The sequence below is a fragment of the Corvus moneduloides genome, chromosome 1 (genome assembly GCF_009650955.1).
Source record: "Corvus moneduloides isolate bCorMon1 chromosome 1, bCorMon1.pri, whole genome shotgun sequence".
Taxonomy (NCBI): domain Eukaryota; kingdom Metazoa; phylum Chordata; class Aves; order Passeriformes; family Corvidae; genus Corvus; species Corvus moneduloides.
In genome coordinates, this window is record NC_045476.1 from 111497870 (window position 1) to 111519757 (window position 21888).

The window sequence follows — 21888 nt, forward strand, 5'->3', positions numbered from 1 at the left end:
ACCATGGGGAAGGAGGGACAGTCCTTCTGAGTGTAGGTGACTGGTTGCTCAGTGTAACAGAGTGAGAGGTGATTTTTCTGCTGAGGCCCATTACGGTCTGAGTCATTATGGGAAAAAACCAAGTACCACAAGTGGCAGCAGATGAAGTAAGGGAAAGGCCAACATCAACAGCTATGATTGTTGACTTTATTCAGAAACTCTCTGCAGTGAGCTGGCATGTTTCTTGTGTGGTCTTCTGAGCTCACAAAATTATGTCCTGCATGCACAGCAGTTCAACTCCAGCACAATACTGGTGTTTCCTAAAACTTATCAATTATGAAGCCACAGATCCATGATACTCAATGTAGCATCGTCTCTTCCCTCTTTGTCATCAGTTTCTCTGCTCTGTCAACTGGGAGCTGTCTGAGCTGTTACAGAGAACAATTTGTGGGTGTGCATGTGCTTTAGTAAACACCAAAATCATGATGAGTGCAGAGATACCCTTACTCTCCACAAGACACCAAGTTACCGCCACAAAAAACCCCAACCAACCAAAGACACAAAAAAGGCACAGGGATTTCACGTAAGTTAGGTAATTTACTTGGTGTCTTATCATTCAACATGGAAGCTTACTTCTGCATCTCAGCTTCCTCTTCCTTGGTGGAATCTGATATGGACAACTGAATAATTCTCAGATAATTCAATATCTGTATGGGTTGTAACAATTTCAGATTAGTTTGGGACCTCAGGACATCACAACATTCAGGAAATTCTTCCAAATAATTCACATCCATTTCATACATGTCACTAAAGAGGTGGTATTGCAAGCACTACATTAAACCTCCAGTTTTCAGTGATGGAAGTTGTGAGGGCTGATGGAAGTAGAAAATTGACTTCCATGACTTCACAAAATAATTCCAGATAATGACAAAACTGCTCATTGTATGTCTGGTTGGATGACATGGCAAACTTTTCCTGAACAATTCATGTAGTATCTCCTACAGTGTGATTGCACTCAATACTGACTGGAGACAGCCAGTACTGCTGCAGGACTAAGGTTTGCTTTCCTCCCTCCATCTGCAAAGCAATTTTAAATCCATGTGTTATGAAAGGCAGATAATCTGTGGGGGAAAAAGTAGGAAAGCAGACCAGTAATGAAAATGATTGTTAGTTTTAATGCCAGTAAGCAGTTTTTATTTCTGTATGAAAAAATGATGGATGATGCAATATTTGTGGACTGAGCTACTCATACTCATCTGGGTGCACATGTTCATGATGGGTGCAAGTAAAAATGTGGCTTGGATATCCATATTAACTTTGGTGCCTCCCTGGGAATCAATCACAGGCAGTAGGCAGGCACAGTGAGAAGTCTCTACAAAGCACACGCTGCAAAGGACAGATCACGTGTCTGAACAGACTCCAGTGTGCTGGGGATATAAAGCAGGAAATTGCTGTGTTAAAGAAAACAATTGAGGAAATACATGGAGAAGAAACTTACTGGCAAAGCCGAGTCTTCCTTTTTGAACCTCTGGTTTTTTGGCCACTCTTGGGTTTTTGGAAGGACTGCAATGGATTCTGAGAAAGAGACCTCATAGGAGAGCTCTTCTGTTATGGATGGGCTGCCTTTATCTATTCCACAGTCTAGACAGCTCTTAGCTGAAAATAAGGGAAATTGTATATGAATGATGAATAGATGCTTGCATTTAGTACAGAGACATTAAAAAATTGAACCAAGATGACAAAATTCTTGAGAAAGTAATGAAGGAAGTGCTTCGAAGAAGAATTTCAGTGCAAACCACAGCATGTTCCTGTTTTGTCTTGAGGAAATAACCCCTTAGAAATAAAATCCCTATTTTCTTTTTAGATTATTTAACTTGTTGCTTTCTGTGAGAAAGATAGTCAAGCTGGAACTTCCTGTTTATCAGGAATTACCAAGTTTTTGTACTCCATCCTTGTCTACCCAGGCCAGCAAACTGTGGTGGCACTTGTCAAATGAACAATTAAAAACAAAAGGTCTTGACAGAAAAATGCTGTTGACACAGTTTCTCAGGTTACTGGTGACTTATTTACAATCACAAGACATTGTGCATATATTTTATGTGGTCACATACACATATTTCTCATTGTTGATAGTTTAGGTGTCTAGGACCAAAACAGGACAAAATGTACAATATTCCAGTTTGAAAAATGCTAAATCTACTGGCATTTCTAGTAGATACTGTGAAATGACTTATTGCTCTTCTGTAAAATTTAGTCACCTCCTTAAATTACTGGATGTCAGAGGAAAATTTTTCAAATCAGTACAATCAAGTCCAGAAATACGCTATTGTCATGGAGGCCAAAGTGTGATAACATACATGAGTTCCAGGGTTGCCAGCTTTCCTGATGGATGTCTAGTATCTCAGGTCAATTTTTAGTTTTTCTGTAAGGTTCAGGTCCTAAACCCAGTTGGGATGGAATAATAAATTTAATTGAAAGTGAAGTAAAATTTCAGCCCTCAAGACTGCAGAGAGAATTTACTAGCATGACACAAGAGTACTCAAAAGCCATGGCAATCAGAAAGTGAATTAAAAAACATTACATGTCTTATAAACCTGTGCATGCCCCATGTTCTCTGAATCATTGCAATTACAGTTACAGGGACTTTTTTGCAACACCATTTATTTTACAAGTCTGATATGAAGAAAGTTAAGTGTGTTATTAAGTGGCTTCTGGTTTCTGTACTGTGGCTTTAGTTTTTGTGTAATGTCCAAGCCATTTAAGATGTTTTCCATCTTTCTTTCCACCCTTGGACCTGGGACCACAGACTGCTCATAGTACCCCTGGGCATTTGGTTCCGCATTTGTTTCAGCAGAACTGCTTGCAGAACAAAAGTATCAGCAGAGCAGCTCTTGCCAACAAGGAAAATGTCTGTGGCACTGTATCCAAAGATAAATAGCCAAGGGAAGTATTTAGAAATTTGGATATTAATATTCCTTTAGTTAAGCCCTGAACAATGGTGATGGGAAGAGCTTTCAAACTAAAAGATGGACGTTCTCATGGGTGGTTGCTGACAATTATCCAGACACTGAGTACAGAAGAGCTATTACTTTCATTAGCACTGCCAATCACTGTCAGGGCAAAGCATTTAAGGGATAAGACCATTCATAGATCAGAACAATAGGGCAGAACCAGGAAAACTACAAATTTCTAATACTACAGTTTCTGCAGTATTGGAGAAGAAGTGTGGAGGAAACATGCCTCTTTTTTTTTTGGGTTGCACCAAGAAAATATACTGATGACGTATTTTGGACAAATTCTGCACCATATCGTTTACAGATTATTTTTACATTCCCAGCCTTGCAATGATCAGCACTTTTTAGATGCTGATCCCTCAAGGGCAACAGTCTGTGTCTGTACAACACTGGTCTTTAGTGGGAAACTTTGGTTCCTGCATGACAATAAACTGACAATGATCTTGTCAAGGAAATACATGCAGCACTGCCCCAACATGAAAGGGGACTAACCTCTGAACCACAAAAGGGTCTTTCTGTCATTTTACTAGGAGGAAAGTGAACACTGGTTACATGTTGTCATACTCACAGCTAACTGATTTCCAAACTGGCTTCTGCCCAGGAAGCTGGATACCATTAGAAGATACTGGTGACACTGGAACTGTCTCAAATGTGGGCTGATAGGCAAGGAAAAACGATCAGACTGCAGTGAAGGTAAACGCCTACGGACAGAAACTGCTACAGTTCAAGCAACGGTGTATCATTCCCAGCTTACACTCTTTTGACAAGATTAAGCAACCTGTTGTGATTCTTCAGGGTGTATTTTTCATAGCCAAGCCTGAAAATCAGTCTTCCCCAAGACTGCACAGATTTGGACCATGTGGAAGTCAGTACTATTGCAGCTTGCTGTACCTAATGAGTCCTGTCCTATAAAATGACTGAAATTAGCTAAGTAAATTGCTGTACAGAATTAGACTAACCGAAAGGTCCTCCTCAAATTGTAAATCATTCTGGCTTTAATCATTTTGGCCACAAATCTTTTTGAAGACTCTCTGGCACATGTTGAGTACTACTATTCTCAGGGACCTGTCAGAAATCAGTCTGTCTGCTACTTCTTGTGATTTGGGCTCCAGAAAGTTATTAATAGATGGATGTCCTCCCATAGGTTATACACTAATACTTGTATCAGTGAACCGCAAAAAAAAACTTGGGGGAACAAAGAAACATTTTCTATAGTCAAATTCATTTCGTTTCACTCCAGAAATCATTCTGCACTGCAGAGAAGTGTCTTGGCAGCCCAGCGGGTGACTTTGAAGCACTGTCACTTCTTCTTAGCAGTGGAGTTTTGGCCTTGTCCTCAGCAGTTTTGTGGCCCATACGGACAAATCTGAGTGTTTGTGTTCCATGGGCAGTCGCAGCTCAACTATTTGTTCTTGAGTAAAAAAACAGCAAACAAAAACAAGGTCAGGAATTTAAAAAATGCTCTGGTTTACTCAGTGAAAATAACCACAATGTTTCAAACCTGTCTTATATTTTTTCTGCTGTTATTTGCATCCTTGTGGGAGTCCCTGAAGCCCGCAGCCTTTCTCAAACCTGCTGTCTCACCCGCCCTGAGCCTGATGGAGCAGACCCAGTTTTCCAGCTGAACCCGCAGCTCTGGGCCCCCATGAGTCCTCAGTATGTCTTTAAATCACTCTTCAAATTGCTAAGTCAGCTGTTTATCAACAAGTAGCAATGCCTCGGGGCAGAAATTCTGTTTTCCTCAGTTGTGGTCAATATGTGGAGCATTCAGGCTGCTAAAAAATGGCAGATATTTAAAAGACAGACAGTTCTTCCAATTGGAAGCCCGAAATAATGTTACAGTTGTTTTATTCAATTTATGCCCTGAGCTATTCGGGTAACAAAGTGAAAGGAATGAGGGACTTGTCTTTACAAACAAGCTGTGGGCCTGCTGGTAGATAAAACTAGTACTGAGAGATAAAAGAAACAATGGGAAGGATTCCATTGATTGATGAATGGAAAGAAAGAGATCTGTCTTTACAAATAAATTATAGGTCTGCTGATAAATGAAATTGGATATTGAAAGATGAAAAAAACAATGGGAAGAACCATAAATTCCATAAGAATTAAAATAAAGGGGACGGGGGGGATTATACATTAGAAGGGAGTCTTAGGTATTAGGCATTTTGGGGAGTCTGTACCTCCCAAGTACCTCAGCCAATGGGGAAAGAGAGAGGGAAATGCGGTAAGGAAGTTAGGATAAATAGGAGGCTGCGCTCTCCAAAAATTTGAGAGACGCCAGGGGAAATGCCCCATGGCCTCTCCCCTTATTTGAATAAAGTAACAGGACTCCTCTGTCTCCTTTTTGGACATAAACCTCTGTTGTTTGTGGATTAATTTTCCTGACAAAAGTCAAATGTAACATGAATATAATCTCTCCTGAGAGAGTCCATTCAGTGGCTTGTGAACTTGATAGCAAGCAGGATTTGAGTCACATGGACTTCCTATGCCAGAAGACTGTAAGGACCATTGATTTTTTAGAAATGAGAACTGGATGCTTTTATGATAAAATCCCACAATATTTTCACAAAAAGCTTCAGGACATAAAAAAGTACTATAAAGTTCAGGTGGGAGTATAGAAGTGGAGATATGGCTAAACTTGCCTCAGCAATTTGGGAAAATCAACCATAAAAGTAGTTATGCTTCTCCTCAAGATCCAGATGGAGAAATTAATGGTAAACATTAGCAACTGGCTCATCTACTTTCAGTGCTCAAAATGTCTGACCCTGTGAACAGTATTCAGAACAGATTTACAGTCAGTCAAGTTTATTAATTAAAAAATGCTTCCAGCCTTGTTACAGGAGTGAAATGAGTCGTGAAGCACCTGCAGTAACCTGGTTCTGATAAGCAGGGCAGAGCTGGCAGACACGGATGTGGAAGATGGAGTGGACTGCACACCTCTGCCTGGCACCCAGCAGGGCTGGCAGCAGGCTGCTCTAGCCTGGAGCAGTTGAATAATGTGAACTGTGCACAATAACTGGGGTACCTAAAAATGTCATATCCTCAGTCCCATTTCCCAGCCTTCACAGTGAGAGTGTATAAAGAAACCAAATCTGTGTCTCCTTTGTGAAAATGTCTTCCTTTCCCCCACCTTGACTTTTTTAAATCTTAGGATAAGATGTAAAAATGAAGGGAAGACTGGGAATAAAACCTTTTTAATGCATGAATTTAAAGATCCACATTATTTCTATAGTATAAAAGAAAATTAAAGAACTTTTGAAGATCTTCTCTCAATGAATGTGAAAGACCAGGAGTCAAATTGTGTCCTTAAATAAACTGGGACAGCTTTAGTCATTTTCCTGGGGCTCCAGCAAAGGTGAGGCTTCCCCTATCCTGATTTCTGACTGAAAGTGATTATATGAAAAATGAGCCCACTGTTTGCTGCCCAAATATACGCAGGAATTTCCAATGGGAAGAGGAAATCAGAAGAGCAGGGAGAGGATGGAGATGAGGTAGACAGTTCTTTAGTAGCTACCCTCATTGTAGAAGATGTAAAACCATATCATTGGAGCACCAAAGAGACCAAATGTTATTTTCAGCCCTGCAGCTAAGGGAAATAAAGGCAAAGGAGGATAACCTAATAGCTCTGGCCAGGATCCAATTTTCCCATGCTTTGAATATATTCATATTTCCAAGTACTGCCATCATAAACACCTTTTACATGCAAAGAGCTCTGGGTTAGTTAGTGATTCTTCTTTAACTAGGACATGATTTTGTCACACATTGCTGAAGTAAAATGCTTGTAAAAACTCTTCAGGAGTTAATTGCAACATACAGGGTAGGGCTGTTAATGAGCACAGTGCTTCATTTCCTCTCTTCAATAACAGAATCAATGTATGAGTGTCCCCCATTTGTATTCTGCTGTTGATTTTTCTAGGCTCTGAGCACTAGCAGAGCCGATAGCTTCTGATGGAAGCGGCAGGGTACCAGCAGGAAGGAAAATCAGGCCACTGTGATTAATAAACCATCCAATTTAAAACTTGGTAGTGTGGCTGTCAGTTGAGTCTGCTGGCTGTAGACCTGTCTGAAGCAGAGCAAAAGCATCTCAGCGTGGACAGGCTGCTCTATGTGCCAAGGTATGGCTCTTGGAAGGGTGATCTCCCACAGGGGTAGCTTTTCGCCCCTAGGGATCATGGCACATGAGGGCATGGACCTCAAGGCAGGATGGCTGGAAAGGCACCCCTTCGTCTGTGGTGACTCATGTAGAGCCTGGCCACTAGGCAGTAGTAGCAAAACATCTGGCAGGCAGAGTTTTTTCAGAACAGAGAGAAAAAAACTGGGGCAAATCTATCTTTTTCTTCCCCCACTCCAGATGACAACTAATTTATGCCTCTTTAGTGGTCCCCTAAATCTCATTTCAGGTGACCCTAGTGAGCTAATCACCTTTTCTCTCATTATTAGCCAAGGAAGAGAGTAATCCACCCTGTGACCCATCCCTCTAGCTCTTGTGATCCTTAGGTTGGTGGGAAGAGGGTGTAAATCCATCCTCCTAATGGGGAGGATTATAGAGTTATGTGAAACAATTAGAGCTGGTTTGCTATTTACAGCACGTTTACTTCTTCCCAGCTAAAAGGCAGGATGGGAAAGCAAAACTCCATGTCATTTCAAGCAGTCTCCTTACCAGCCTCTTTTCCACAGCTGTGCTGAAAAGATTTGTCCCCTCCCATCCCCTGTCACTCTTTTCTTTTGGCGGGCTTGTTTTTAATGCGCTTCTCCTCCCTGTTCATCACAAAGATTCACCAGCAGCTGTAGGGCCACGCCCAAAGAGGCAGCAACGCCGCAGGGACTGCTGACACCCCCTTAAAAAGGCTACTTGGGAAACCCTTGGGTTAGGGACACAAGCTCTTCTGAAGTGTGTTTATCCCTGAAGGGATGATAATTAGGACAAAGTTTCTAAATCCTGTAACAGGAAGGAGAGATAGGAGCACTGGTGAATAGGAAAATTAAGAGTCTTGGGGCCTTGCAGGCTTTTAGAAATACAATGTTTCACAGCCTGCTGGAGGGAGGTGATGGGGTCGGCTGCAGTTGTGTTTGTGCATCTGTGTTTGACGTCTAAGTAAGCACTTACAGAACTGCATATTTTTGTGGGAAGAAGAATTAGAAGACAATTACTCATTTGATCTTATCTTTCAGACTTTCACAATGCAGAACTAGTGAGTGAACTGAATTTTGGAGGAGGTAAAACACTGATTTGAAGGGCAATGACTCTGAAGATCCAAATTCCTTTTCCAATTGAGAAACTTCAGCAATTGAGAAGGGGAAAAATAAGCAGGTCAAAAATAGATCAATAATATGACCATCTGAGAGGAAATATACAATATTTATTCTGCTGATTGAAACTTATTAGGAAACATAAGCTTTTGTAAAAAAAATTAAACACCTTAAGGTTTGCAGATACTTGAATCAGGATAAGTGGGCTAAGCTAATTAGAAGTACCACCAGCTTTTTAATGTTCATGAAAACATGCCTGATGTTTTCTCATGAAAGAAAGACTGCCCACAGGAAACTACTGGACACTTCTGGATGTATAGGTGGGATATGTGCAAGAGGTTCAAGAGAATTCAGATACTTAATTTGGAGATAAATAATTTAATTATCTGGACATTGTATCTTTGTAATCCTAACATAACTATGCAGCTACAATTTTGTTTCCCAATTTTTCTTTTAATTAATCCAATATATCAAACCTTGAGGAGAAGGTAGAAAACACAGGAAGGGACAAAGTGGTATCTAATGAAAAATAGTTTCTTGGAGTTCTGCAATGGCAAAAATTTTAATATTAATTTCAAAGGTGAGCTTGTGAGCTTATTGGCGACTCCACTGAAGATATCATGAGTGATAAACATAAAATCATGCGTGTTGCTTTGAGCAGTGGACTAAGCTCACACAGCTGACTGCATTCACCAGAATCAAAACATGTGGTGACAGGAACTTGTGCATTCAGAGCTATCCTCAGGGAAAAGTGGAGGAAACCTCCAGACGTACTGCTGATTTCTGAAGCCATGAAGCAAATGAACAGTTAATAGGTTTTCATTTGCCACGTTAGTGAAATGCAACTGCCAGTGTACAAGTTACAATCATGCTGGCAGGTGTTTAATTGCTTATGCATATCTGAATCCCAGTTGCTTCATGAGACCAGTTTTACTTCACTGCTGAGACTGCTGAGTAAATAGCAAGTGTCCCCAGAAGCCATCAAAAATTTGAATAGGTGCCAAGAGTAACTCACCAATTTCCAAAAAATAAAGGCGTAAATGTTAGTCTTGATAGGAGGTTGCATGAGGAAGGCTGGTAACAGATACAACGTTATGTTACTGGTTAGTTACAAAACTGTGTAACATCTATCGTATTTGGTTTCTTCCTTTCCTCTCAAATGTAGTGTGTACAGTCCGGTCCTAGGGTCAGAAACTGCAAATGGCTATCTGTGCACTGTCAGCAGGAAAGGGTTCCTGTCTGGCACAAACCTTGGCGAGCTACTTGCAAATTGCATAAAAATTAAGATCAAAGACATTCACGAGGATACTTACAGAAGAGTCACTGGTGCCAAAGATGTCTCGCACATCCCGGACTGTGTGCTTGTTCTTCTTCCTCAGAGTCTGAGTGTAGGTGTTGTACCTCTTCTGTACAGCAGCAGCTTGAGTTCTGGTCAGAGTGGACAGCAGGGCTTGGCCATCCTCCTCTTCAGCTCCTGAGATCAGTGTGGATAAACCTACATCTTGCAGCCATTCTGCCTCCAGTTCTCCTTCTGTTGAGAAAGACAGCACGTTAATAAGCCTGACAGTGGAGGGTGAGGGGGCTGAAGGAAAGGAGTTGGCATGACAGACTGCTACCCCAGCCTTTACCTTGAGAATACTCTAATTCCCACCTTTCTTAGGCCAAAAGTGCAAGTTAAATTAGTTTTGTAAACATACTGTCAACTTTCAGTTTGTCAGCGTCTGCACAGCAGAGGCGTATGAGGAGAACAGAAGAGGCATTTCATCAGCATATGCATGTGAGGAAGGCAGCAGGGTAACCAGCCTGACAAAGCAAGGCCCCTGGAAATTAACCCCTAATTCAAGAGCATAAATCCCCTCAGTTACCATTTGCACCACGCTCACCATTTGTAGCATGCTGTACTGGAGAAGGCCATTTGGCTGATGGAAAGTAAATTGGTATTCCAATTCAAATGAACAGAAATACTGAAGGCATGTATACAACAGAACGATGTATTTGCACACTAATGATGCAATTTGAGATTCCAGAGGGTTGGCTGGTAGTCAGACAGCTAGTGAAGAAGCCACACTGAGAGAAGGGTGGTATCCACCTAGTCCAATTGCTTGTTTTCAACAAGATGATTAAGAACCAGAGCTGCTCACTAAAGAACAAAGCTCAGGAAGGGGTAGATGTCCAAGAGGTCATGTAGGGAAGGAAGATGCAGAAATAGCCATCATTGCATGCGAGGTATCATCCTAACTTCTAATGATTACAGACTCACTAGCACTGTACACCCCAGTGTTTCTTGGTATCTCAGTTAGTGACTAATATCTTCTTTAGACCTGTTCAATACCTGCTTCCCAACTGGCTCAATACTGTAATTGGTTCCATAGTGAGGTTATGCATTGTGGGAAGAATTGTTTTCGATCCTGGCTCTACTAGACATGGCAGAAGCTTCTGGCATCTTTTCACAGAGCCACACCTGCCGTCCCCTCACTACCAAAACCTGTCCATGTGAAGACAATACAGGTTTTCAGCTTGCTACCTGTTACATTAAATGAATATGCCCTATCATTATTTGACTGGGAGAAGGTCCCCACCTACCTTTTCTGCATCACCCGGTAATTTTGAATTTTGCTGTCATTGTTTTTGATTTGTGGTCTTTTTCAAGTAAGCAGTCATAGTCTTTTAAAATTTCTCTTCACATAGAAGATTTTGAGGTCCTTCATTTCAGTTTTGTGAGCAATCCCAGCTCAGCAGTAAGCTGCTTGACACAAGAGAGTAATTTCGTTCCAGCCCTGACTGAAGAAGAGGTACTACAAATAAACATGTCAAACAGGAAATGGATTCATTTGCAGCATGTTCTATAAAACAACTTCTCAATGCACTTATTGTTCTTGTCCCAGTGCCAGTCTTAATGGCAGGTTGGTATTTCCACTATCCCTTTATTGACTCTTCTTGACATCAGAATGCAGGCTGATTGATGGACACCAGTTTGCTGCACTTTGGCAGTTAGATACACAAAAGAGAAAATTACAGGACTGGGCTGTAGGGACAAGCAAAAGCATCTTATGCATGTGCCATCACTGACTCCATTGTTAACTGCCCTGCCTCTTTACAAAGCACTACAAAAATAGCTGCTTCTAAACCCCCTGCTCTGTGTTAGCCAGGGGTGTGACCAGCCCTGTATCGCATTAAATAGCTTGTCTCTGCTCTTATCCTTTCTGTATCCACAGACAGGATGACAGACTGTTCCTTTTCCTTCTCTGTAAGCTTTGAACCAGTGGTTCTCCTGCTATTTTCACTCATTTCTAAGAAGGTCTCTTCTCTTGTGTGCCACTCTTGGAGCCACATCTGTCCATGTTTCAGCTTTTAAATTATATTAATTTTGGCTTTTGTCCTGACATATTCTTTCCAAGAATTGAGTCTGTAATCAAACTTGCTATGAAAAACAGCAGAGCAGACATGAAATTCTGCCTGCTTACTAATCACCCTGTGACTTGTTTTCTCTGGCTTTTGCCCTTTTCCTGTTACAACCACTCACAACAATAGACTAACATAGCAACAGCAATCAGAGGAGTAAAACTACTAAAGACAAGAAATTTATGCATTAAAAACCCCTCAAAATTTTATGACACATTGGTATTAAATTACGGTTAACCCCCACCCCCACCCCCACCCCCCGCCCCCCCCCTTGTTATTTTACAAAGCATTATTTTTATAGTGTTAGCTACTTATACAGCTGGGTCTTGATTCTGTGTTTGATTCTGCTCCACCAGAAGACAAACAGACAATTGAGAGGGTAATTGAGAGTTTGCTAGGAAAGAGGCTTGTCTTGCTTTGAATTTCAGATATAACCTGAAATAGCTCACACATATAACCTTACAGCCTTCAAGCCTTGTAACAAAAATTGTAAAGCAATTCTGCACAGCATGGGCATCTTAAATACCCCATGATTTTCTCCTCCCCAACATTTTCATCCCTTGTGTCACTTGTTATGATCTTGTGTTCTTTTTTGACTGTATTTGCTAACATCAACAGAGTAAGTGTCTTGTTGTCTGTCCCTTGCACATGATGTCTGGCAAATCACACTGAAGTTTTGACAGTTGTGCCTGCCTGGCTTCTATCACACTTTGGCCTCCTTCTTAAGGATCTTCACCTCTTCCTCTCAAAGACATCTCAAAAGGGTGATGAATATTTGCTTTTATTTTGCCCTGAGGGTTTCCACATTGATTTTTAGTGTTTTCATCGTCAGCACAGAGTATTATCCTATTAGGGCCTTAATAGAACTCAATATTATTTCCAAGATTTATAATCCCAGACTGAATATATTCCTGATGTTAATAACTAGGACAAACACTGCCTAATTGTGTGTGGGTGTATGCAATACATATATATATGTTTAAGACAACAATATGAAGGTAAATGAAGTGTGGAGATATATAGCATTTTGACTTGCAGTCTCATTTTTAATTCAGGACAGAGGGGAAAAAATCAATGCGATGAGTTGTAATCAGACAAAGGGTAACATGGAACTGCAGCAGAGTTTGGGCTGTTGAGAGGATTTAGTTCAGCAGTGATGAAGCTGATGGAAAAGTTTCTGGAAAATGAGATGTTGAGTTGCCTTGTCCTACTGAGTTACCCAGCTTGGCAGCTCACAGATTTGTGTCATTCCCCTGACTGTGCAGACAAGTCAGGGACACCTGTTAGTTCATCCTGACAATTGCATGGAGGAGGCACTGAGAGGTTCACAATCTCCTCCTGGAGTCTCCAAGCTAAAGAGTATGATCAGACAGGAATTTTCCCAATAAGGAACAGAGGAGTGCAGTTTGGATTTAAGCTGGCCGACCATAATCTTCACGGCAGATCAAGATTTCTGGTGAACTGATCTTCCCCCTTTGCTTCCAGGAGAGCCCAGCTGGAAAAGAGTGAATGGGAGGTGTTTCCCATGGAAACAGTACATGGCTGGAGCTAGATACCTCTGTGTGGGTTACTCACCATGACTGGTTGCATATTTGATTGCTTAATAAAGTAGTACATTTCCCCCCTCTACACCATTCTTCCTGGTAGCAGAATTAATGACATCCCATTGCACGTCAAGGTAAAAAAAATGCATCATCACTCATGTTAATAATTGTGCGGAAGGAACACACCATCGTTTCAAAATCTATCCCTAGATCAGCAGTTACCAGACTAGTGGCAAGGAGCCACAGAAGGGTTGCAGCAGTTATCAGAGGGTCACAACCTCAGAAGAAATTTGGTTTCATTGTATACACCTGGAGTTTTGTGTTACACAATATAATGCATTTGTGAGTGGGGTCCTAACTGGAAAAAAAATGGGACCTGCTGTTCTAGATGTTATCAGATCCTGATAACACAAAGCTGCATTGCAACAAGCTAGCACACACTATTGCACGCTCTTCCAAATACAGTACCTGACAAGAGAGGGGAAAACATGAAGGTAACAGAATGAGGTAGTAATACCTTCAGGATACATTGTATAAGTGATGAAAGGATTTGGTCAAGTGGAGAGTCTGAACTAGGTAGGCCTCCATGCATTCAGACTTACCTCTAAACCCTCCTTGAATGGTATCTTAATTGGGCAATCTCAGAGAAACAGGTAGATATCAAATTCCTGATAGCACTAAATGACATCTAACCAAAAACTGCTTCAGGACTTTAATAATTTCTGAATCATATCCTACAAAAAGCCAGAAAATTTAAAATTCCAGCATGCTAAATGAACATTTTGCTACTTTAAATATTTTAATTTGGTCTATTTAATGCTGGAAATTTAGTTTTCATTGAGTGCCTTTCTTCTCTGAATTACACCGTATCTGTCCTCCCGAAGCATAAATAAAGTCAATGCAAAGAAACTTACTTCAGAAGTTAATTACTGGCTCCAGTGTATAAACCAGACTGAATTATTATTTCTTGCCAGTCATTGACTGTGATGTTCAGAAGTGGAGCTACAATGATCATAGACTCAGCCTAGCACTTTTGCTTGGACTGTGACAACGAGGAAGGAGATCAGGGCATGACTCTTTAGAGAGGAGGCAAAGCCAAGGTATGAGGAAGAAGTGTTTGTGTGCTCACCATCAGCAGGTTTAAACTCCAAGAGCATTGCTTCTTCAGATCCATCTTCTCTGCTCTCCTTGATGCTCTCTACTTCACACCAGAAGTCCTCCATGGAAGTGCTGTCCATGGAAGCCTGTGAATTGGAGCGACTGAATGCAGGAGGTGCTGACTCGTTGGAAAGCATCCGGTTAATTCTTCTACAACGAGAGAGAGACTTTCTGAAAAGAGAGAGTGATACAAATAAAATGATCTTTCTAACTATTAATCTACTATTATCTTATTCTAAAATTATCTGTGCTAACTTGTGCCATGCAAATGGAGCAGGCAACCAGGGTTTGACCTGTGACTGTACCAGGAAGTAGGGAACAAGGTTTTAGAGGCCAAATACACAGTTCTGGTAATTGTCACGGTCTCTGTTGCTCATAACAATTATAGATGGATATGTATTTTGCATCTAATTTATCTCTTTAATGTCCTTCAGTATTTCCCACTCTAGAGGGAACTCAGGAAATGCAATTTTTATTTCTAATACTGATATCCATCTAATGAGACACTGAAAAACTATTTTCATTTCTTTGTGCCTCAGTTTCTCTTTCTATCCCTTCCTGTTTTCCTTACTGGCTGAAATGCTTCAGTGAAAACTTCTCTGGGGAAAGACAATGAGACTTGAGAACACTGAAATATTTTACAAACTCATCTTCACTCCAAAAAAGAATTAAAAACCTGAAATATTTTAATTTGGAAGAATAATTACCTTTTATTTTAAAACACTTAAAAAAGATTTGGGTTTTTTTTCTTAAATTAAGTTAAAATAATTTTAAACAAAATTTGACTTTGAATTAAAATAGACAGAAGGTTGTGATCACAGGTTCAAAAAATTATGATTCACTATAAATCTAGTTTCAAGTTAAGATTCAATACAGTGATTGAATTAAAACAACGTTTGTTTATTACTCTTCTGTTCTTGTCTTTTCCCTACTGTAAGTACTTGCAGCTGAAGACAGTTACACAAATTCATTCAAAATCTCATATGACACCCACCATGAAAATCGTCTGACTCTGCTCTTTTGCATTATTATGGCTGCAATACTGTAAACAGCTTTTGTACGAGTAATTACAGTAGATATAGTAATCAGTAGTAATAACCACAACAATATTTGTACAAAGGAGTTAGGAGGTAATACAATTTTGGCACAGAGCTAGACCACAGGAATTAATGGAAAATTCTGACATAAGGTCTTCTGAACCTTCACTTATCTGAATTAATTCAAACGCAGTTCACCTTTCTCTTCCTTTTCTGTATGGCATTATCCTGCCAACACGCCTTTGTTTCAAACCACACTTTTACTCCACTAAAAAAAGCGTATTTCCTTTTCAGTGTTTCCCTCCTTATCAAAGTTTTCTTAATGGATGTATAAACAATGTATTATTTAATAAAGCTGATTGAGCATGCTTCTCCCTCATTGCACTGCTGCCTCTGCTTTGTCCTCCTCATCAGTGAAGGGCTGGCTGCTTCCCTGGGGCTTGTAGAGCCTCCTCACTTTATCTGGGTGGTTCCTTCTGGGCTAGGTCTGAGCCCCAGGCTGGGGAGCTGTGGTGGAAATGACAGAGCACAAGTCCAGCTTTGGACATAATCAAGCTTTATAAAAGGAAAAGCTCAGGCCTTTTCCTCTTTTTGAACGCTAATAGGTGTAATATGGATAATTCATCTGCCGAACCAGCCCCTGTGCTCTTGGAAGCAAAGCTGGGAAGCAAAGCTTTCTGATGGGTGACAACATTGCAGCAGGAGAGAACATGCTATGGGGCGGTGGAGACACGTTCTCTGGGAAGAGAAGTGCTGTCTTCAGAGTTTCTCTCCTTTTCTCCCCTCATAAACAGATTGTTTGCTTTAAAACACAGTGCTGAAACTGTTATTGTTTTAATTAGAACAAGCCACAGTCACCAAATGAGAGAGGAATTTGTGACACAAGTGTGGTTAAAGCTATTTGAGTGCTTCGGTCGTAGCTCTCCCTCTGGGGAGTTGTGAGTTTGAGTTGGCTTTTGTTCCCAAAGCCTCACGTGACTGGGGTACCAGATAAATTATAATCATTGGAATTATGCATCTGGACATGTCAGCCTCTGGGGGCTTTTTATGGATTTCCCTTTCTTTTATGGATTCACCTATGTATCTTCCCCACATTGGCAAGTAAGAAAAAACCAAATATCACTTAAATATGATGAGTTGATACTGTACCATGCATCCCTGAGCAGAGGTTTTAACCAGCAGAAGCAGAACACCTGAGAAGCAGCCAGAAAACCCCATCTCTTCAGCTGGGAGCTAGGTGGGATGGGGAAACAGTGCCCACCAACCAATTGCTTGTTGCTGTAAAAACCTGAGCTCTTTCATTTAAAAGGTGATCATGAACACAAATAAGGAAAAAGGCAAAACTTCCTGGTACTCTAATGGTGTTTGGGGCCCCTGTTCACTGGACATTGTGCAAGCAGAGGAGATGCCAAGGCCTGGTGTTTGTCCTCCTGCCACAGCTTGTCCCTCACCAGCCTCCTCTTCAGCTCAGGGCCTGAGACCCCCACACTGCTGCTCACTGAGAAACTCATGTCCCTGCTTAACATAAACCTTTGTGAAAAGTAAGTCCCTACATGTGCTATATAGCACAGCCCAGAGCTCCCGAGCCAGCAATTGCAGGAAGGAATGCTCTCACCAGTCTGGAATCAAACACGAGCTGGGACGAGAAGAGGGCATCCCTCATAGCATCACTGGCTCCCATCATTTAGTCATGGTCAGGGAATTTAAACATTTCTTGCCCTCCCAGTGTGAATCTTGACCATGACCTTTGTGCTCTTCAGGCGCCACACCACACTGATCCTTGGGCTCCAGCTCCATCAGCACTTCAGCTGGCTCGGACCAAGGCTTTTTATTTCACCATATTAGGAAAAAAGAGGCTTGGTGGGTTGCTGCTTTTCTCCCCACAGTGAGTGTGCTTATTTTGTAATATTACCATACCAAAAAGCTAAATGCAAAATAGAACACGTAGCACGGCAACAACTGCTGTGGCAACCAGCTTTGCCAAATATGTCTAAGGTTCCTGGGTAATTAATGTGCATTTACAACAATATTAAAAGTATGGAGCTTATTTGGAAAATCAGCTAACAAAGTCTCCTGAGAACTTCATATTTGAGGCTTGTTATCTCAACCTGGATTAAACCAAGCTGTGTAAAATTACTATAACAAGAAAGGTTAGGCGGAGGTGCTTTATCCTTGTTGGTAAACATCTGCTTCCAGGTCTGGGACAAACCTTCTCCAATTATTCTGAGCCTGCCTATTAAAAGCTCATGTGTTTGAAAGACTTCCAGCTGCCGTTTTGACCCATATACCTGTGGCTTTTGTCCTGGAGGAAGTGGTCTTGTCTTTATGTGATAATAGCAGTTGTCTCCCATTTCCTCCAGCCAAACCTGCTCAAAACAGTTTCAGGAAAAAAAAAATCCTACTGAGGAAGCAAAACATATTTTTCACTGCTTTTAATTAATTCTTGAAGGGCACTGTAAGAGCACTGACTTAGCAATCTGCCTGCCTGTCTCAGAAATAGCTCAAGAAGCCCAGGTTGCCTGTTACCTGGGAACTCTTGCAAAAGAAAACCTCTGTTCCTGACACATTTTTTCACCCTCAAGCTGTCCTTTTTTTTTGGTCTTTTTTTCTCAGTGTCTGAAGAAAAGTTTAGAATAAGAAAAAGTTTTCGCTAAGATGATTTTGTTGTTCCTACAGAAAAGTTGTAAACCAATCCTGTTAGGTAAGCAGCGATCACAAAGTTCATGCTCAGTTTCTTTTGTTCCCTCACATACATGGGCAGTGGTGAGCTAATCTGAAATGGTGATTAAACACAGGAGGGATCTCAGATCCTGGCTTCCTTGATGGAAAAAGTTGGGAGAGGAGTATGAACCTAAAAGCACTGAGCAAAAATTATAGCAACTCCATGGGATGAGCTGAAATGTTTTCCAGGGTGGAATAAAATAAAAAAAGCCACATAAAATATTGAAAAAGGGAAGAAAAAGAAGGGAAAAGTATATAAGAACTAATGTTATCAAAGAACTCCTCTATTACTGGATATTCACAGGAGAAAGAGTTAAAAAGTGCCAGGAAGGAGAAATATGATGATATCATTTAGAAAGCTTTCTGTGGAAAGATTATTGCAGGGAAGGAGGGTATTTCCATGGGGCACTAGAAAGCTGATTCAGCTGTGTGTGACTGTGGTTTTGGCCTGGTGTATGTTTATAATGCTGATGAAATGCAACAGCTAAACAGGCCTCCTGACCCTATATTTTATCTTCCACATGTGCTGCAGTAGTGTGTTGTTCAGGATCTGATACCACCTATTGATTTCAGGATAGCCAGGACCAATCCAATAAGCTATTCTTATCCCATCCTCAAAGTAAAGGTTTGTAAAACCACACAAAGAGCTGGCTCAGTGACACTTAATGATTGCTCACAGGCTCAGTAATGATAAAGCCAGGCTTGTATTTTGAGTTTAATTAAGTAATGGATGGTAAAGAATCCATAAAACAAATGGGAGCAATAAAGCCATCTTGCAGTTAAAAAAAACACTTAATTGTTGTTTACACAAAGGGACAGGACATCTTATTCTTGTGGGTTGTTATCCTTTATTTCATTTGGTGGGTCCTGAACCTGCTTCACCACAATTAGTCACGTTTATAGGAATGGGGAAGGTGAAGGAAGCAAATTGTCCTGGTCATTGTAGGACGAAGATCCACCTTTTCACATTGCAATCATTCTATCAGTATAACCACTTGCTCGGCTCCTCCCAAATGTAAAAAGGGGGATGGTAGCTTGCATTGAAAGGGAAACAACATTTATCCTTTCCTTATTAAGAGCTAATCTAAATTGTTAGCAATCAGTCATGTACCGTTATTTCTCTTTCTTCTAAATAAAATGTATACAAATTCCAGGCAAAGGAAGAGTCCAGCAATGGGAAATAGTATTTTTGTGCACAGTTCACTCTTTACCCAAATCTCATCTTCTGGTTCCTTCCTGGTGACCTTGCTCCTGCACTGTTTGTGGTCTGCTTATTTCCTTCTCCCCATGCTTCATGGCTTCTGATCACAGAGAAGGGTGTGTATATCAAACAATATCCCCCCAACTCCATCTACACACTTCTGGTTCTGATTATCTTGCAGATGTTAGGCAAGTTGTAGACAGTGGATGCTAAATCTTCCTTTTCCTCTCTGTAGCATCTAGCATAACAAATACTTAAACTGTCATGCTCACTGGTGCTGTCACCCTGCCCCCCTTTGTAACAGAGTATTTGAGTGAGAGGCAGAGGAGGGTTTTATTTCATTATTAACTTTCTCATCCTGTGGCTCAGCAGAACTGAAAAAACATGTGAATCTCATTGCTCTTTGTTAACAAAGATGGGTTTGAAAATAAGCTGTTACCTTGCCGTATCAGTTAGATTTCAAAATGCAGGAATTCTCTACTTTGCCTGTCTTTGTATTCTACAAAAGATTCTTCAAAATATATTTCTGTCAACTTTAATTTTACTCCAGATTCTGCACCTGGGGTGGGTCAACCCTCGACATATGCACAGATTGATGAACAAGATGCTGGAGAGCAGCATTGCAAAAAAGGGACCGGGATGTCCTGTTGATGGCAAGTTGAACATGAGCCAGCAGTGTCGTGGCAGCCAGGAGCGCCAACGCTGTCCTGGGGGCATCAGGCACAGCATCACCAGCCAGGCAAGGGAGGGGATTGTCCTGCTCTGCTCTGCACTGGGGCAGCCTCACCTCGAGTGCTGGGGGCACTTTTGGGCACCTCAATATAAGAAAGACATTGAGCTATTAGAGAGCATATGGAGGAGGTCCTCAAAGATGGTGAAGGGTCTAGAGGGAAAGCTGTGTGAGAAGCAACTGAGATCACTTGGATTTTTTGGCCTGGAGGAGACTGAAGGGAGACCTCACAGCAGTCAACAGCTTCCTCATGAGGGGAAGAGGAGGGGCAGGCACTGATCTCTTCCCTCTGGTGAACAGCAGTGGTGCATGAGGGAATGGTGTGAAGCTGCGTCAGGCAAGGTTTGGGTTGGATATCAGGTAAAGGTTTTTTCACCCGGAGGGTGGTTGGGCACTGGAACAGGCTCCCCACAGAAGCGGTCACAGCACCAAGCCTGTCTGAGTTCAAGAAGAGTTTGGACAATGCCCTCAGGCACATGGTGTGACTCTTGGGGCTGTCATGTGCAGGGCCAGGAGCTGGACTTTAATGATCGTTGTGGTCCCTTCCAGCTCAGGATGTTCTATGCTTCTATGATTTTTTGGACCAAAAAGGGTTGTCTAAAGAATCTTAAGATTTAAAGACTTAAAAGAGAAAATATTTGTAAGATTTACAGGAATTAAAAGTTTCATTTATTTAATTATACTTTGTCTGCAATTCATCAAGGTACTAACAGACGTTAGAAGATTGAGTTGCAGAGTTTGCAGGTCAGTGTTACCTGCCAACATTTAAAAATGAGTTTCACCTTGGGTTCTTCAACTGTCTTATGCAACTTCTTCGTAAGTGGCAGGGAAGTCCCCCGCTGTAACAAAGGTCACATTGTGGCCACTCTTCAGGCGAGCATGGAGATTGCAGAAGAATCTCTCTCTGTTTGTGGGTTTCAGTGTGAGGGCTCTCACAATCAAACCCTTTGAGCTAGGGCAGTTCAGGGAATATACGCTCTAGGTATTGCCTGCTGGCAACAGTGACCTTTGGGGACATAACCCAGACCTCTCCTCCACACTGGCAATCACATCACTTCAGCATTGGCCCGATGCAACAGAGACAGTGCACTGCATGGCTGCAATGTGTCTGTCAAAATCTGAAAGGGACTCTATTTCATCTTCTTTCCCCTTACAAAGCTATAGCTACAGGGCAGAAGGGGTTCCCAAATGATTAACACTAACAAGAGTATGTTCTGTTAACCATTTTTTTTTTCAAGTGAATTGTAAAGAACTCTTTTCATATATATTAAGAGGAAGCAGCATAAGCCAGTTTTCAATGTTGAAGACTAAAGAACGCAAACAGATTGTGGCAGAATATGTTACATGTAATTATCAGTGGGTATGGACAAGATAAGAAACATCTGGACATGCCTACAGGAGACAAAAGCTGGTCATGAGCAGCTGGTTCAAACATCTTAAACATTTCCAACACATATTTATTGTTAGAAGTGACAAATTCTTTTGTTGTGTTGATGCTCGCTTAAGACCAATTTCTTTTATATGAAAAACAAACCCATGTATCCAGGGCAGGACATAGTTTTCCAGGAGGAAACATAGGCACATAGGCCATGTACTGTGAGCTTACAAAATCCTGTGCTTCCAGAAAAAGGTTAGCTCTATTGTGCCTTTACAGTACAAATGACTTGTGTCTGAGCATGGAACACACTGGATGTCACACTTCATCAGTTAGAGCTGACGAAAGGCTCCACAAGCATCAGGCTTACTGTGCATGCACTGTACAACTTAGCCACTCCTGTTGAGTAGATGCCTCCATAAATTCCATCTGGCACTCACCCAGAGAGATCCTAGTTAGCTGAGCACCCCAAAATCC

The 21888-nt window shown here is 41.3% G+C and overlaps 1 protein-coding gene across 7 annotated transcripts in view; it reads right to left on the reverse strand.

The window, feature by feature from the left end:
- Positions 1 to 21888, reverse strand: part of ARHGAP28 (Rho GTPase activating protein 28) — a 77221-nt gene that overhangs the window by 21187 nt on the left and 34146 nt on the right. For 3 of the 7 annotated variants that reach the window (XM_032122288.1, XM_032122307.1, XM_032122317.1), the window contains exons 2-5: positions 14319 to 14518; positions 9557 to 9774; positions 3562 to 3649; positions 1478 to 1635 (exon numbers count right to left, since the gene is read on the reverse strand). In XM_032122288.1, coding sequence (XP_031978179.1) covers positions 1478 to 1635; positions 3562 to 3649; positions 9557 to 9774; positions 14319 to 14518 — 664 coding nt within the window. Of the gene's footprint in view, positions 1 to 1477; positions 1636 to 3561; positions 3650 to 9556; positions 9775 to 14318; positions 14519 to 17672; positions 19819 to 21888 lie in introns of those variants that run through there. The other 4 variants (XM_032122297.1, XM_032122335.1, XM_032122326.1 and 1 more) reach the window with 3 other exon arrangements.